This window comes from Pelophylax lessonae (genome assembly GCF_965119305.1).
Source record: "Pelophylax lessonae genome assembly, chromosome: 3".
Classification (NCBI taxonomy): domain Eukaryota; kingdom Metazoa; phylum Chordata; class Amphibia; order Anura; family Ranidae; genus Pelophylax; species Pelophylax lessonae.
The window spans coordinates 517211247-517227745 of record NC_138770.1 but is presented as its reverse complement, the minus strand read 5'-3'; the positions used below and the strand labels follow the sequence as shown (position 1 = coordinate 517227745).

At 46.1% G+C, this 16499-nt stretch overlaps 2 protein-coding genes across 2 annotated transcripts in view; both read right to left on the bottom strand.

Moving 5' to 3' along the window:
* The window catches only part of LOC309549693 (sulfotransferase 6B1-like), a 607359-nt gene that overhangs the window by 432805 nt on the left and 158055 nt on the right, over nt 1–16499 (bottom strand). The gene's annotated exons all lie outside the window — the stretch shown is intronic.
* LOC309550611 (uncharacterized protein) overlaps nt 1–16499 on the bottom strand; it is a 134499-nt gene that overhangs the window by 53734 nt on the left and 64266 nt on the right. Inside the window, exon 8 of the mRNA XM_082250954.1 lies at nt 974–1064. Within this exon, the coding sequence (XP_082107080.1) occupies nt 974–1064 (91 nt within the window). The remainder of the gene's footprint in view (nt 1–973; nt 1065–16499) is intronic.

Here is a 16499-nt window from a genome sequence, read left to right as displayed (position 1 = left end):
CTGCCAGCTCAGCTCACATAGCTCTGCCCATCTCTTTCCGGCTTCCTGGAAGGACTGTGTCCGTGACCTCTATTATTGATTCAGGAGCTCGTAGCTGTTTCATCGACCTGTCCTTCGCAGCTCAACAACGCATTCCACTGCAAACCAGAGGACAAGGCCTCACCGTGTTCCTGGCTGATGGGTCTTGCATTAAATCAGGACTTGTAACCAAAGAGACCCCACCAATCCTGACCATCACTTCCAATAACCATCAGGAACTACTGCGTCTTGACGCAATTTCTTCACCGTTATTTCCTGTCATCTTGGGCCTACCCTGGCTACAGGCGCACAACCCTCAGATTGATTGGAACTCTGTAAATGTCCAGTTTTTGTCACCATATTGCCAAGAACATTGCATAACAGCGTTAATTCCATCATCAACTACCTTGTTGTGCGTTGACTCAGACGCAGAATTGTGCCAAGTGGTTCCAAAGCCCTACCATGAATACTTAGATGTTTTCAGCAAACGGGGAGCAGATGCTCTTCCTCCACACAGACCCTATGATTGCCCCATCGAGCTGCTTCCTGGAGCCGAAATCCCTTTTGGACGCATCTTCCCCTTGTCCGAGCGGGAACTAGGGGCCTTGAAGGACTACATTGATGAAAACCTGCAGAAGGGGTTTATCCGGCCTTCTACCTCACCGGCCGGTGCAGGTATATTATTTGTAGAGAAAAAAGATCATTCCTTGAGACCATGTATAGATTACCGCGACTTAAACAAGATTACAGTGAAAAATCGCTATCCTCTTCCCTTGGCTCCTGAACTGTTTCAAAGGCTAAAATCTGCCATGGTCTTTACAAAATTGGACTTGAGAGGGGCCTACAACTTGGTCCGTATCCGGAAAGGGGATGAATGGAAGACTGCATTCCGAACTCGATTCGGGCACTTTGAATACTTAGTTATGCCCTTCGGTTTATGCAACGCACCAGCTACTTTCCAGCACTTCATCAATGACATTTTTAGAGACTTCCTTGATATCTTTGTCGTTGTCTACCTGGATGACATCCTGATATTTTCTGTTTCCCTAGAGATGCACCGTAGACATGTTAAAGATGTGCTATGTCGGCTGCGCCAGCATGGACTCTATGCCAAAGCCGAAAAATGCGACTTTGAGCAACGAAGCATCCAGTTTTTGGGCTTAATTCTTTCCACTGACGGAATCAAGATGGACCCACAGAAAGTTTCAGCGATCCTTGACTGGCCAGCTCCCGCGGACAAGAAAGGGATCCAACGATTTGTAGGATTCGCCAATTTCTACCGCAAATTCATCAGGAACTTTTCAGCCATCATCTCTCCTATCACATGTCTCACCAAGCAGGGTATTCGTTTTTGCTGGACTACTGAGGCACAGGCCGCCTTTGAGACATTAAAGAAACGTTTTACCACTGCTCTTGTCCTAAGTCATCCAGATTCATCCTTACCCTTTATCGTGGAGGTGGATGGATCAGAAAGCGCTGTGGGAGCAGTTCTATCACAGCGTCAAGGCCTCAAGGATGTGGTCCATCCAGTTGCATTCTTTTCAAGGAAACTAACCCCAGCAGAAAGAAATTATGATGTGAGAGATCGAGAGCTCCTTGCGATTAAAGTCGCTTTGGAGGAATGGAGGTATTTGCTGGAAGGAGCCACCCACCCGATACTGATCTACACAGACCATAAGAACTTAGAGTATCTGCAATCAGCAAAACTCCTCAAGCCACGCCAAGCCCGCTGGGCACTTTTTTTTCAAGATTTATATTCCACATTACTTATAGGCCAGGGTCAAAGAACACCAAGCCCGACGCCTTGTCCCGCATGTTTGAGGACCCTAGAGACTTACCAGTTCCAGACACTATTTTACCAGCTGGGAACTTTCTTTTGTTGCAATCTGACCTTCTGTCACAACTACAGCAGGCTTCTGATGGAACGCACAGCCCTCCAGGGGTCTAGTTACAGCCAAGGAATGGACTGTTATGGAAAGGGGAACAGATTTTTGTACCAGAAAGAATTCAGGTAGTTGTCCTAGGAATTTGTCATGATCATCCTTTGGCAGGCCATTTCAGGATTCACAAGACTTCTGAGTTGGTGCAACGCACATTCTGGTGGCCGGGATTAGAGAAAGATTGCAAGGCCTATGTAAATGCATGTATAACTTGCATCCGAAGTAAGACTACTCGTAATAAGGCCTGGGGGTTACTCAGACCCTTGCTCGTACCTGACAGGCCCTGGAAGATGATTTCCATGGATTTTATAGTCGAACTTCCACCGTCTGAAGGCTGTACCGCTATCTTTGTGGTAGTGGATCGCCTATCAAAGATGGCTCATTTCTTACCCCTGAAGAGTACTCCATCTGTTGCTGAGACTGCTTGGGTTTTTATCAAAGAAATTGTCAGGCTCCATGGAGTCCCTGCAAACATTGTATCAGACCAGGGTGTCCAGTTTACATCCAGATTCTGGAAAGCTTTGTGCGGAACTTTAAAAATTGAACTTTCCCTATCTTCAGCTTATCACCCACAGACCAATGGACAAACAGAGCGGACTAACCAAACTCTGGAGCAGTACATCAGATGCTTTACCTCCTTTCTCCAAGACGACTGGGTATCGCTGTTGCCGCTAGCAGAGTTTGCCTATAACAATGCCAGTCATTCCGCCACCAAGCAGTCCCCATTTTTCGCTAATTATGGATTTCACCCTACCTTCTTACCTGATCTTGTTCCAGAATCCTCTGTTACAGCCGTCCAGAGTACGCTGGATTTTTTCTCCCTTAATAACTTGTTGTTACAGGAAACCATCGCAAAGGCACAAGAGGACAACAAGAGGGTGTTTGATAAGAAAAGAAGGGGAGAGCTACTCCTACGGCCAGGAGACCAAGTATGGCTCGCTACAACAAACCTGAAGTTGGCATGTCCCTCGAAGAAGCTGGCACCGAAGTTCGTAGGACCATTTCCGGTAAGGAGAAAAATGAATGATGTTTCCTATGAGCTAACCTTACCAGAGTCCTTTAGAATACACCCAGTGTTCCATGTATCGTTGTTAAAACCTGCAGTGCCAGATCCCTTTCCTGATCGCAGATCAGGACCCCCTGCACCTGTAATTGTTAACGGGGATGAGGAATTTGAGATCGAGGCTATCCTAGACTGTAGGAAGAGAAGGGGTCAGATACAGTATCTGATCAAATGGAAGGGGTATGGTCCAGAGGAAAATTCCTGGGAACCTGCACATAATGTGCATGCCACAGATTTGATTTGTGCCTTCTTTCGCAGCCATCCCCAGAAGAAGAGCCAGTTGGGCACCCGGAGGTTGCCCATTGGGAGGGGGCAATGTCAGAGAAGTCCATAAGGTAGTTAGAACTTTCCGCCATTAGATGGTGCCAAGCTGGCTATTTAAACTGACTCTCTGCATGGATTCATTGCTGTTTGGTCTGCAGCTTCCTGCGTACTGTTCCTGACTTCCTGTGACCTCTGATCTTGATCCGGCTTGTTGTCTCTAACCTGTGCTTGTCTGCTTCCTACCCTGACCCTGGCTTGTCTTCTGGATTTCGCTTCTGCCTGTTGATCCTGCATTGCTGCTCTCCTGGTACCGACCCGGCTTGTGACCCGATTACTCTGCTGCCTATCGTCTATGTCCTTCCTGCCCGACCATTACCTACCCGGCTTGTTTGACCCTGCACCCTGCTCATCCGGCCTGCTACAACTCCAGCCCAGCAAGCTCGCTTCCAGCAGTCTCATACCAGCCCGCTCACTGAGGCCACGCTACTACTGGACTGATTACAGGCACTCCTACGTCACCGTGCTTCTGTGGCCGCTGTCTCACTATCAGAGGCCCACGAGCCGGAGTTGTACGAGAGGCCCTCCTCTACACGTCAGGCTCACCTACTAGGTACGTGACACACTGCCTGCAGAATATAAAGACTGTCTTTACTGCACCAATGATCAATCAATGGCCCCAATGTTAGCCGGCAGAAGATCCATCTTAGAGACTGCCCCTTTTACTAAGTTTAATAGCCCCCCTTCTTTTTTCTTTTCTTTACATAGTTTATGCTGTTTTTCACCCAGTCTAGGCCTAGCACAGCCAATCCGTAGGACGCTTGGGCAGTATAGCTCTGATAATGGTGAATAAGATCTTCACACTGCACGTTGGGTACTCTGGGTGACACTGCTACTGTTTATGCTGACTTAGGGCCATTATGCCATTTATGCCCCCCCCCCCTTTTTTTTTCTGGTAACTGATCAGTGAGAAGAATTGTGTAATGGTAACCATAATCATTGCTGGTTTACATTTGCCTTCTCTACTACCTTTCTAAATGTTAATAATATACAAGTTTATTTTTTTCCTGTAGCCTTAAGATAGCCTTATGTGTAATAATATATGTGTTAAAACCCACGCTAAATGAAATGAAAAAAAGTGTCTCCTGCAGCTGCTGCTCACTTAGGTAAAAAAAAAACAGAAAAATAGTAAGATAATATAAAACAGCGCTATCAGGCATAAAAATTATCACAATTAGAATGTAAATAATAAAGTGCACTAGTGCTCAAATCTAAAATATATACACAATATCCAAATTCATCCAATAATAATAATAAAATAGCAATAATTATTAGTAAAGTGCACTAATGATAATATATTAAAGTGCATTCACAGTACATTAATAGTGCAAAAGTGCTGAATAATGTGCAGTCCAAAATTATAATCCACTTGGAATTTAAATGAAGTGCTGAATAAGGTGCTTGAGGTGCTCCACACAAGTGCCAAGGTACTTTCAAGGGAACCCTTTTGGGGATCCACTCACCAGACTTTGAAAATAGTAGAGCCTCAAATATGCAGTGGTTTTCCACAGGATAGCCAATGGGGATGGATGAGTCAGCAAAGCCTCCAACACACCTCCAGCCTCTATAGCCCCCCTTTGATCAGGTGCTCAGAAAGGAAGGGAAGGAGCCAGAAAAAGTGAAGCCCGTAAGGCATTTATTGTATTAAAATATATTAAAACTACTCACAAAGATATAGCATGTAACAGCGTTTGTATCACAGCAATGGTCACAGTGAATCCGTCCACTTCCAGGTACGCTGCCAGCATGTGTTCCACTAAGCGCTAACATTTGCGTGAAACTCGTCTACCTCTTTGTCCCCTGCTCGATCTGTTAACCAACTGTCACATGAAGCGTCAATAAAAAGGATTATTGGAAGTGCAGCCAATCGGAATCATTTGCTTTACTTTACGGGTGTAACTTCTTGTTTAGTAGTTAATAACAGTATTCCACTATATGTTTTTTTTTTTTTTCTCTATTTAGGATGCTTCTTGAGTTTGTTATAGAAAGGACGTTGGGATCATGTGACTGGCTGGAGGAGATAGAAGTTTTTCCTAGTGATTGTGATCTTGGATATATGCTTTTGCTGTACCTATTAGGTAAGCCTGGATGTGTGGTGAGTTGTTAATTCACCTGACTGGAACGTAGGGGAAACACTATCCTCCATTTCTATGAACTTTGCTATAATTTTTATATATGTCTTTTGAAATTCACAACACCATGAATTTTATGTTGTTTTTTATTTATTAAAAGCAAATAAAAAATTAAGACTTGAAGAAATCAAAATGTACTAGACAAAATCACTAAAAAGTGCAGTATTTTTCATAGTTTATCATATTTCCTAGTTTTGTCCCAGCAAGATACTTTTCAAACTGTGCATCCACCTCTTTGCTCTGTTCTTCAGTAAAAATACTCTTCCAGTCCCCTACTTTTCCTTCAAAGCAAAAAAAATAATAAATAGTTATTATAATGTAAGTGTTGGAACCAAGTACAATCCTACAGGAGCTTCATAAAAAAAATAAGTAATTTCTCTTTCGTTCATCGATGGACACAGCGCTCCATAAATCATAACTAGTGGGGTTATAATTAGTGTTGAGCGAACACAGACTGTATTATTCATGTTCATACCGAATAATTGGATTTTTGTTACCCGAACACGGACCCGAAAACTTTACTGTATGTTCGGGTTTAAAATCCGTGTTCGGTCATTTTATTTCCTGTTTTGTATGTAATGGCGCGCTTTTAATGGCAGGCTTTCAACAGCCAATCAACAAGCGTTTAACTGGTGTGCCTTAACCCATCCCAGCCATGCCTACTAATGTATTAGTAGCTGTGATTGGCCATCTGAAGCATGTGACCATGTCTTTATAAGTTTGGGAGCCCCCAGCGCACCGCGTCATTCTGCTGAAGTTAGGGACAGAGCACACATCATACGTGCTGGCTGCTGATTAGGGACAGACAGTGATTCTGTGAAAAATTGTGTCCGAAAAGAATGCAGGGACAGGTCGGAGTGCAGGCAGGGAGAGTTATTAGAGCATTTTAGGGCGAGGCTGGAGATTAGGCAGGGTCAGTCTTCTACATCGATTTTGCTGTGTGGGGGGTGGTGCAGTGAACGATCTTATCGAGCATATTAGGGCCAGGCTGGAGAGATTAGGCAGGGACAGTATACATCGAATTTGCTGTGTAGGGGGTAGTGCAGTGAACAATCTTTTTGCCCTCACTTGAGCCCACTGAGGAGGAGGAGGAGGAGGGAGAAAAAAATCTATTTTTATCAGTCAGTTGTGTGCAGCGTTCATCTTAGATCTATTTTACTACAAGTTAAAAGGGTCCCCCCCCCCCCCCTTCATAGCCTTTTTGCTCCAGTGCTGACTGTGATAAGACACTGCTGTGTTCACATGTGCTATTGAGTGATTTTCAATTTTATACACTTTTTTCTATTCCACTATTCAATATACACCCTTTTGGGTTAAAAAAATTAAATTGTGGCATAGTCTGTACTAATCTATTTAAAAATTACAAACTTAAAGTGGAATTTTCTTTTTTTTTTCCCTTCATAGCCTGCTGCAGAGCTGACTGACATAAGACACTGCTGTGTTCACATGTGCTATTGAAAAATCACCAATTTTATATCATATTTTCTATTCTGCTATTCAATCTACACCCTTGGGGTAAAAAGAATTAAATTGCGCCATAGTCTGTATCGGTACGTGTGAGATACACCTTTCCAATTTTTGGGGTGCATCTTATACCGCCGAGGAATGCAGGGTGCTTCAGTTTGCCTCCTGCCTGTTCCGAACTCCTCCTACTCCTCATCCTGCCTTTAGGGTACAAAAAATAGTAATCAGGGCCTAGTCTGGGTCTGTACGTGTGAGATAGATACACATTTTGATATTATATTTTCTATTCCGCTATTCAATCTACACCCTTGGAGTGAAAATAATTAAATTGCGGCATAGTCTGTATCGGTACATGTGAGATACACCTTCCAATCTTTTGGGGCGCATCTTCCACCGCCGAGGATTGCAGGGTGCTTCAGTTTGCCTCCTGTTCCGAACTCCTCCTACTCCTCATCCTCATCCTGCCTTTAGGGTACTAAAAATTGTAATCGGGGCCTAGTCTGTGTTTGTACGCGTGAGATACACCGTTTTATAAAAATTTTTCTATTCTGCTATTCAATCTACACCCTTTGGGGTAAAAAGAATTAAATTGCGGCATAGTCTGTATCGGTACGTGTGAGATACACCTTCCAATCTTTTGGGGCGCATCTTACACTGCCGAGGATTGCAGGGTGGTTCAGTTTGCCTCCTGCCTGTTCCGAACTCCTCCTACTCCTCATCCTGCCTTTAGGGTACAAAAAATAGTAATCAGGGCCTTGTCTGGGTCTGTACGTGTGAGATAGATACACCTTTTGATATCATATTTTCTATTCTGCTATTCAATCTACACCCTTGGGGTAAAAATAATTAAATTGCGGCATAGTCTGTATCGGTACGTGTGAGATACACCTTCCAATCTTTTGGGGCGCATCTTCCACCGCCGAGGATTGCAGGGCGCTTCAGTTTGCCTCCTGTTCCGAACTCCTCCTACTCATCATCCTCATCCTGCCTTTAGGGTACAAAAAATTGTAATCGGGGCCTAGTCTGTGTTTGTACGTGTGAGATACACTGTTTTATAAAATTTTTCCTACTCCGCTATTCAATATACACCCTTTTGGAGTGTAAAAAATTAAATTACGGCATAGACTGTATCGGTACGTGTGAGATACCCCTTTTAAATTTTGGGGCTCATCTTACACCGCTGAGGATTGCAGGGTGTTTCAGTTTGCCTCCTGCCTGTTCCGAACTCCTCCTACACCTCATCCTGCCTTTATGTTATAAAAAATAGTAATCAGCAGACATGGGAGTAAGTCACACATGTGCAAGTCACAAGCAAGTCTCAAGTCGTAACCTTCAAGTCACAAGCAAGTCCCAAGTTACTGTGGCGAAAAGCAAGCAAGTCAAGTCGAGTCACTGCTAGAAGTCAAACAAGTCAAGTCAAGTCATTTATTTTGGTCAAGTCACAAATCAAGTCAAAATACTGATCTACCCCAATTTGAGTGAGATGACTTACAGGACATGTATAGGAGGGCACATGGCACAGAATGTACATGGGAGGTATAGGATGGCACACAAGAGGATGTTGAATGGCAAGTATAGGATGGCACACAGAGGATGGCACACAGATGATGTACATGGCACACAGAGGATGGCACATAGAGGATGTACATGGCACACAGAAGATAGTAATGTGTGATTATTTAGGGCATGTATAAAATTAAATTAATTGTACTCACTTTTCTTCATTCAAATAAGAAAGACTCTTTCACAGTCACAGAAAATGATTCTCGGTGGGGTGCGTGCGGCTGGGTAATGGCCGCCTGGCTGGAGAAGGTGCTGGAGGGATCACAATTACCCACGAGAAAAAAAATGCAAATTATCGATAAGGCGATATTTATTGGTACAACGAGAGAGAGAGAGAAGCACACAGAGGATGTACATGGCAGGTATTGGATGGCAGAGATACCGGATGTACATGACAGGTATAGGATGGCACACAGAGGATGAACATGACAGGTATAGAGGATGTACATATTAGATATAGGATGGCACAGTGAGATGACTTACAGGACATGTACAGGAGGGCATATGGCACAGAATGTACATGGGAGGTATAGGATAGCACACAAGAGGATGTACATGACAGGTATAGGATGGCACACAGAGGATGTACAGGACAGATATTGGATAGCACACAGAGGATGTACATGGCAGGTATGGGATGACACAGAGGATGTACATGGCAGGTATGGGATGACACAGATGATGTACATGGCAGGTATGTGATGGCATAGACAGAGGATGTACATGGCAAGTATAGGATGGCCCACAGAGGATGTACATGGCAAGTATAGGATGGCACACAGAGGATGTACATGGCACACAGAGGATGGCACACACACACACAGGATGGCACGCAGAGGATGGCACACACAGAGGATGTACATGACACACAGAGGATGGCACACACAGATGATGGCACACACAGATGATGGCTCACACAGATGATGGCACACACAGAGGATGGCACACACAGAGGATGGCACATTAGGCATTACATTTGGCATGGATGAGGGTAAACATTCCAATGGTGCTATAGTGGTGGCACTGCAATACCATGGCCAATATTTTCTCTTAGTTTTGCATATCTTATGTGCCTTAGTGGTTAGTACTTCTGTTCTGTGATACTGGGGTCCTTGGTTTCCTTACTAAAGTCTTGTTTAATGAATTGGGGGGGGGTTACCAGCATACTGCCCAAACCTCACAGTGTATACAGCATTAGGCTAATGCTGTATACACTGTGAGGTTTGGGCAGTATGCTGGTAACTCCCCCCCCCCCCCCAATTCATTAACTAAGACTTTGGTATTTTAATGCAATGCAGTTGCACAAATCTCTGTACAAAGATATCACAACCAATCAATTTTAATAAATTCTTTCACAAGCATCAGGTACTATTGCACACACACGGCTCATGTGTTCACTTCTTAATGTTACCCATGGACTGTGTTTTTCTAAGAGAAGAATACTTCTAATGAAAAACTGCAGGCAAAGTTCAATTTTGTACAAGTGCTTTGCTGAGTGATCACTGATCAGATATTAGAGACATGCTGTAGTGTCCATAAACAAAAAAAAAAAAGAAAGGATTGCAGGGTGCTTCAGTTTGCCTCCTGTTCCGAACTCCTCCTACTCCTCATCCTCATCCTGCCTTTAGGGTACAAAAAATTGTAATCGGGGCCTATTCTGTGTTTGTACGTGTGAGATACAACGTTTTATAAAAATTTTTCTATTCTGCTATTCAATCTACACCCTTTGGGGTAAAAATAATTAAATTGCGGCATAGTCTGTATCGGTACGTGTGAGATACACCTTCCAATCTTTTGGGGCGCATCTTCCACCGCCGAGGATTGCAGGGCGCTTCAGTTTGCCTCCTGTTCCGAACTCCTCCTACTCATCATCCTCATCCTGCCTTTAGGGTACAAAAAATTGTAATCGGGGCCTAGTCTGTGTTTGTACATGTGAGATACACTGTTTTATAAAATTTTTCCTACTCCGCTATTCAATATACACCCTTTTGGAATGTAAAAAATTAAATTACGGCATAGACTGTATCGGTACGTGTGAGATACCCCTTTTAAATTTGTTTGGCGCATCTCCTTCCACCGCCAAGGATTGCAGGGCGCTTCAGTTTGCCTCCTGTTCCGAACTCCTCCTACTCCTCTTCCTCATCCTCCCTTTAGGGTACAAAAAATTGTAATCGGGGCCTAGTCTGTATTTGTACGTGTGAGATACACCGTTTTATATCCTTTTTTCTATTTCGCTATTCAATATACACCCTTTTGGGGTGAAAAAAATTAAATTGCGGCATAGTTTGCATATTTGACTGTGAGATACACCCGTTGTATTTGTATACTGTTTATCTATTCTGCTATTTAATAAACACCCTTTTGGGGTAAAAAAAATTAAATTGCGGCATAGTTTGCATATTTGACTGTGAGATACACCCGTGCTTGTTGTTTTGTTCCGCTATTCAATAAACACCTTTCTAGGGCAAGATCATAAATTACAGAAATATGAGGAGACCGTCAAATAGGGGCCGTGGCCTGGGTCGTGGTGCTGCTGGTAGAGTTCCTGTTGCAAGAAGAGGACGTGGTCGATCTGTGTCAGCTACACGCACAAGTGAAACACCTTCCTCAAGTGTGAGTAGGCGACAGAACCTGCAGCAGTATTTGGTAGGGCATCATGCGCCTCTAGAAGTGATGAGGCCAGAAGAAGTACAGGCGATAGTAGATTGGGTTGCTGACAGTGCCTCCAGTTTCTTCACATTGTCTCCCACCCAGTCTACTGCAGAAAGATCAGAGTTGGCACCTGCAGCCGATGTCCAACCGTCTTTCACCTCACCCCCTTGCAAATCAGGCAAGCAGTCTGAGCCCCAAGTCATGCAGCAGTCTCTTCTTCTTTTTGATGACTCTGTCAGCAGGGTTTCCCAGGGCCATCCACCTAGCCCTGCCCCCAGAAGTGGAAGAGATTGAGTGCAGCGATGCCCAACCACTTATTCCTCAAGATGAGTACATGGAAGGACCATCGCAGCACGTCTCCGATGATGACGAAACGCAGGTGCCAACTGCTGCGGCACTCAGAATTGTGGAGACCGACAAGGAGGGCAGGGCTGAAGACTGGGTGGAAGATGATGTGAAGGACGATGAGGTCCTCGACCCCCACATGGAATGAAGTTCATGCAGGTGACCTGAGTAGTTGGGAGGAAGAGGCGGTGGTCGCACAGAGCCACCAGCACAGCAGAAGAGGGAGCAGGGTGCAGAAGTGGAGCGGCCGTGCCCTAGACACTACGCCTGCTACTGCCCAACGCAGCAAGGGACCGAGCGCACCAAAGCCAGCTCAAAGGAGTTCTCTAGCATGGAAGTTCTTCAGAAAATGTGCTGATGACAGGACACGAGTGGTTTGCACCCTGTGCAATCAGAGCCTGAAGCGAGGCATAAACCTTCTCAACCTGAGCACAACCTGCATGATCAGGCATCTAAGTGCAAAGCACGAGCTGCAGTGGAGTAGACACCTTCAAAACCAAGAAAGGCCTCTCGGCTTCTTCATCCACCTCTGTAGTGATACCGGCACCTGCCACCCCGCAAACAGACGATCTGTCAGCAACACCACCACCTGGGTCACCAACCATCTCCACAATGTCCCGTGGAAGCATTCAGCTTTCCATCTCCCAAACACTTCAGAGGAAGAGGAAGTACCCCCCTACCCACCCGCGATCCCTGACCCTGAATTCCAGCATTTCAAAATTCTTGGCCTTTGAAATGCTGTCTTTCCGTCTGGTGGAGACGCACAGTTTTAAAAGCCTTATGTCGGTGGCTGTCGCACAGTACGTCGTGCCCAGCCGCCCCTACTTTTCCAGGCAAGCCATCCCTTCCCTGCACAACCAAGTGGGGGAAAAAATCAGGTGTGCACTGCGCAACGCCATCTGTGCCAAGGTCCACCTAACTACCGATACGTGGACCAGTAAGCACGGTCAGGGGCGTTATATCTCCCTAACGGCACACTGGGTAAATGCAGTGGCGGATGGGCCTGAGGCGGATAGCAATTTGGCCCATGTCCTTCCACCACCGAGGATTGCAGGGCGCTTCAGTTTGCCTCCTGTTCCTAACTCCTCCTACTCCACTTCCTCATCCTCTACCACCTCCTCATCCGGTCAGCGTAACACCTTCACCACCAACTTCAGCACAGCCAGGGGTAAACAACAGCAGGCAGTTTTAAAACTTGCCTGTTTGGGGGAAAAACCACACACCGCGCAGGAGTTGTGGAGGAGCATGGCCTGGTGGTGTGCGATAACGGGCGAAATCTCATAGCAGCTCTGGGCATAGCCGGTTTGATGCTCATCCCTTGCCTGGCACATGTGCTGAATTTGGTAGGGCAGAGGTTCCTTAAAAATTACCCCGATATGTCAGAGCTGCTGCAGAAAGTGCGGGCCGTCTGTGCGCACTTTCGGCCTTCTCACCCTGCTGCTGCTCGCCTGTCAGAGCTGCAGCGTAACTTCGGCCTTCCCGCTCACCGCCTCATATGTGACGTACCCACAAGGTGGAACTCCACCTTGCACATGCTGGAAAGACTGTGCGAGCAGCAGCAGGCCATAGTGGAGTTTCAGCTGCAGCACACACGCGTGAGTCGCTCTGCAGAACAGCACTCCTTCACCACCAATAACTGGGCCTCCATGCGAGACCTGTGTGCCTTTTTGCGCTGTTTTGAGTACTCCACCAACATGGCCAGTGCCGATGACGCCGTTGTCAGCTTAACTATCCCACTTCTATGCCTCCTTCAAAAAACAATTCGGGCGATGATGGAAGAGGATGTGGCACAGGATGAGTAGGAGGAGGAGGAGGAGGAGGGGGATGAAGAGGTAACATTTCCAAGGCTTTCAGGGCAGTAATTCGCAAGTGGCTCCGAGGGTGGGTTCCTGCACCCACAAACACCAGGGACACAATTGTCCAACAGGGGCACAGTTCTGGAGGATGAGGAGGAGGAGATGGAGGAGGCGATGGAACCATGTTCACAGCAGGGTGGCACCCAGGCCAGCTCATGGCCATCACTGGTGCATGACTGGAGGGATACAGAGGACACAGACGATACACCTCCCACAGAGGACAGCCTTTCGTTGCCTTTGGGCAGCCTGGCACACATGAGCGATTACATGCTGCAGTGTCTCCACAACGACCAACGAGTTGCCCACATTCTAACTTGTGCTGATTACTGGGTGGCCACGCTGCTGGATCCCCGTTACAAGGACAACGTACCGTCCTTAATTCACTCACTGACGCGAGTACAAGCGCACGCTGGTAGACGCGATGCTGCTGGCATTCCCACCTGACAGCAGGGCCACAGTGGAAGCACAAGGCCAAGGCAGAGGAGGAGGAGGAAGAGGTCGCCAACGCAACCAGGGCACCACCAGCACCTCAGAAGGCAGGGTTTGCATGGCCGAAATGTGGAAAAGCTTTGTCAGCACGCCACAACAAACAGCAGTACCAGCAGCTCATATGGAACGTCTTAGCAGGAGGCAGCATTTCACCAACATGGTGGAGCAGTTTGTGTGCACACGCCTACATGTAGTGAATGACGGGTCTGCCCCATTCAACTTCTGGGTCTCCAAATTGGGCACATGGCCTGAGCTTGCCCTTTATGCCTTGGAGGTGCTGGCGTGCCCTGCAGCCAGTGTATTATCTGAACGTGTATTTAGCACGGCTGGGGGCGTTATCACAGACAAGCGCAGCCGCCTGTCCAGAGACAATGTGGACAAGCTCACGTTCATTAAAATGAACCAGGCATGGATCCCACAGGACTTTTCCGTACCTTGTGCAGAATAGAGATGGATACCGACCTTACCCAGCCATTGTTCTATTTTTGATCTTTCTCACTCTTTTGGGGTGTACCCTCATTTAAAATGACTGAAAAAAAGCAGTGTTGGCTACCCCGTCCTCCTCCACCGCCGCTTGCACCTACACCGCCACATCCGCCACCACCTCAACCTCCCTCCTACTCCTTATGGGCCTCGTCCTTCACAGATGAAGAAAATTGTTTTTTTTTTTTTTGTTTTAAGTTATTTCCCTATCCACATTTGTTTGCAGAGCACTTGCCATGCTCTTAACTACATTTTGCTGCCATATGCAGCACTCTAGTCCTTTCCATTGGTGTTTTAGAGCCATTTTAGTGCCTGAAAGTTCGGGTCCCCATTGCATTGACTTCAATGGATTTCGGTGTCCGGGTAAAGTTCGGAAAAAGTCCGGGACACGGACCCGGACTTTTTTTTTCAAGTTCGGCCGAACCCGCCGAACACGGACATCCAGGTGTCCGCTCAACTCTAATTATGGGTATGTAATCATGGCTATGTGGTCTCCCTCTAATGCACTGCTGTCTATATTGTAGGTAAATCAGCTGCTTTTAGCAATTAGCATAGCAGACTGAACCCGGTAAACATAGCAGCAGCAATATAAGGATAGAAGACTGCATGAGACATACCAACTATATTGCCCACATGGGTGTTTGTATATGTTTACTTCTGGTTGCACTTGAGACTGTTGAGCCCCGTACATAGGGATCCAGATAGCACCCAACCACAAAGATCTAAGGGGGAGCAGGGGTTTAATATAGGAGGGGGAAGAGAAGTGGGGTGGGAGCTAGGGTGTGGGTGTGGGTTTGAGGGGTTTGGATGGTGGGATGGGGATAGAGGGAGAGTGTTCCTATAGGGTGGGTAGGCCTCCGTGCTGTCTTTTCTCGTTATATACCGTATGTCCAATAAATTATTTATGTGTTTGGTAGCCTTTTTAGGTGCAAGATCATAAGTTGGGCCCTATTTCTTGATCAAAATAAAAAGTGTTTAGTGTGCCACAGTAAAGAGTAGGTCATTGCTTTTATTGTGCCAGGGGTGTTGCTAGGATTCTAAAAGACCTGGGTCACCTTTGGGCACACCAAGTAGAAGAATATTGCTATGCTCGTACCTTACCTTGGCAAACTGTGGGTGTGGCCAACATGTGTTAATGGTGGGCTTAAGGGGCATAGTTAAATTAAACTAGGCAAGAATAAACAAAGTAAAATCTGCGCTATAAGTGACCAAATATATAAATAAATATATATATTCAACCAATACCTGAGTGTGCACACTTAAAGCGGACTTCCGGCCTCAAAAATGACTTTGGGCCATCCGCTTGCTGACATTAACCTGAAATATAAATGGATAATCCTAAATATTTTTTTTTTGTTTACTTACCTTGTTTTTGAAGAAAGTATACTTACCTTCCTTCTACTTGCTCCCTCTGCGGCCACGGCCCACGCTGTCACTTCCTGCTTGTGATGACTCCTGGGAGCTGAACGTCGTCGCTCCCAGGAGTCAATGCGCCTGCATCGGCCCCGCTTTTCAGTTCGGGTGCTGACGCGTCATTCCCTGCTGAACAGCTTCTGGGCATGCACAGAAGCTGTGCAGGGATGACGCGCCTGCCCCGAAAGTGACAAGCGGGGCTGGTGCAGGGCATTCTGGGTCGAAGAAGACACGGAAGAGGACACCGAAGAGGACGCCCTGCCTTCAGCTGCCCACACCTGAGATGGTAGTGCTGTACAAGAAATTTTCAAGGTAAGTATTTCTTCTAAAATGTAAGTGCGACCTGGGACAGTTCAGAGGCTATCCATTGTGGAATATACTAGCCCTGACTGTCCCCGGGGTATTTTTTTCTAAAAAAACCTTTGCGAGGCCGGAACTCCGCTTTAATAATATGAAATATAGTGACAAAACCATTCACACTAGCACGACTTGTGTGGCGACTTGTGTAGCCCCAGGTCGCTTGACATAACAAAAGCAATGTTAATCAATCAGTGCCGTCTTAATTGGCACTACTGAAGTCGCTCCGACTTCAGAAAAGTACTGTCCTGTACTACTTTGAGACGACCTGTGATCCTACCGTCCCATATACTTCAATGGGAGTCGCCTCCTTATCTTAATTGACACGACTTGTTATCAGACTTTCCAGGAAGAAGAAAGAGATTAGCCAGGCATTCCCCACAGACAAAGTCGCCTGTCTCTT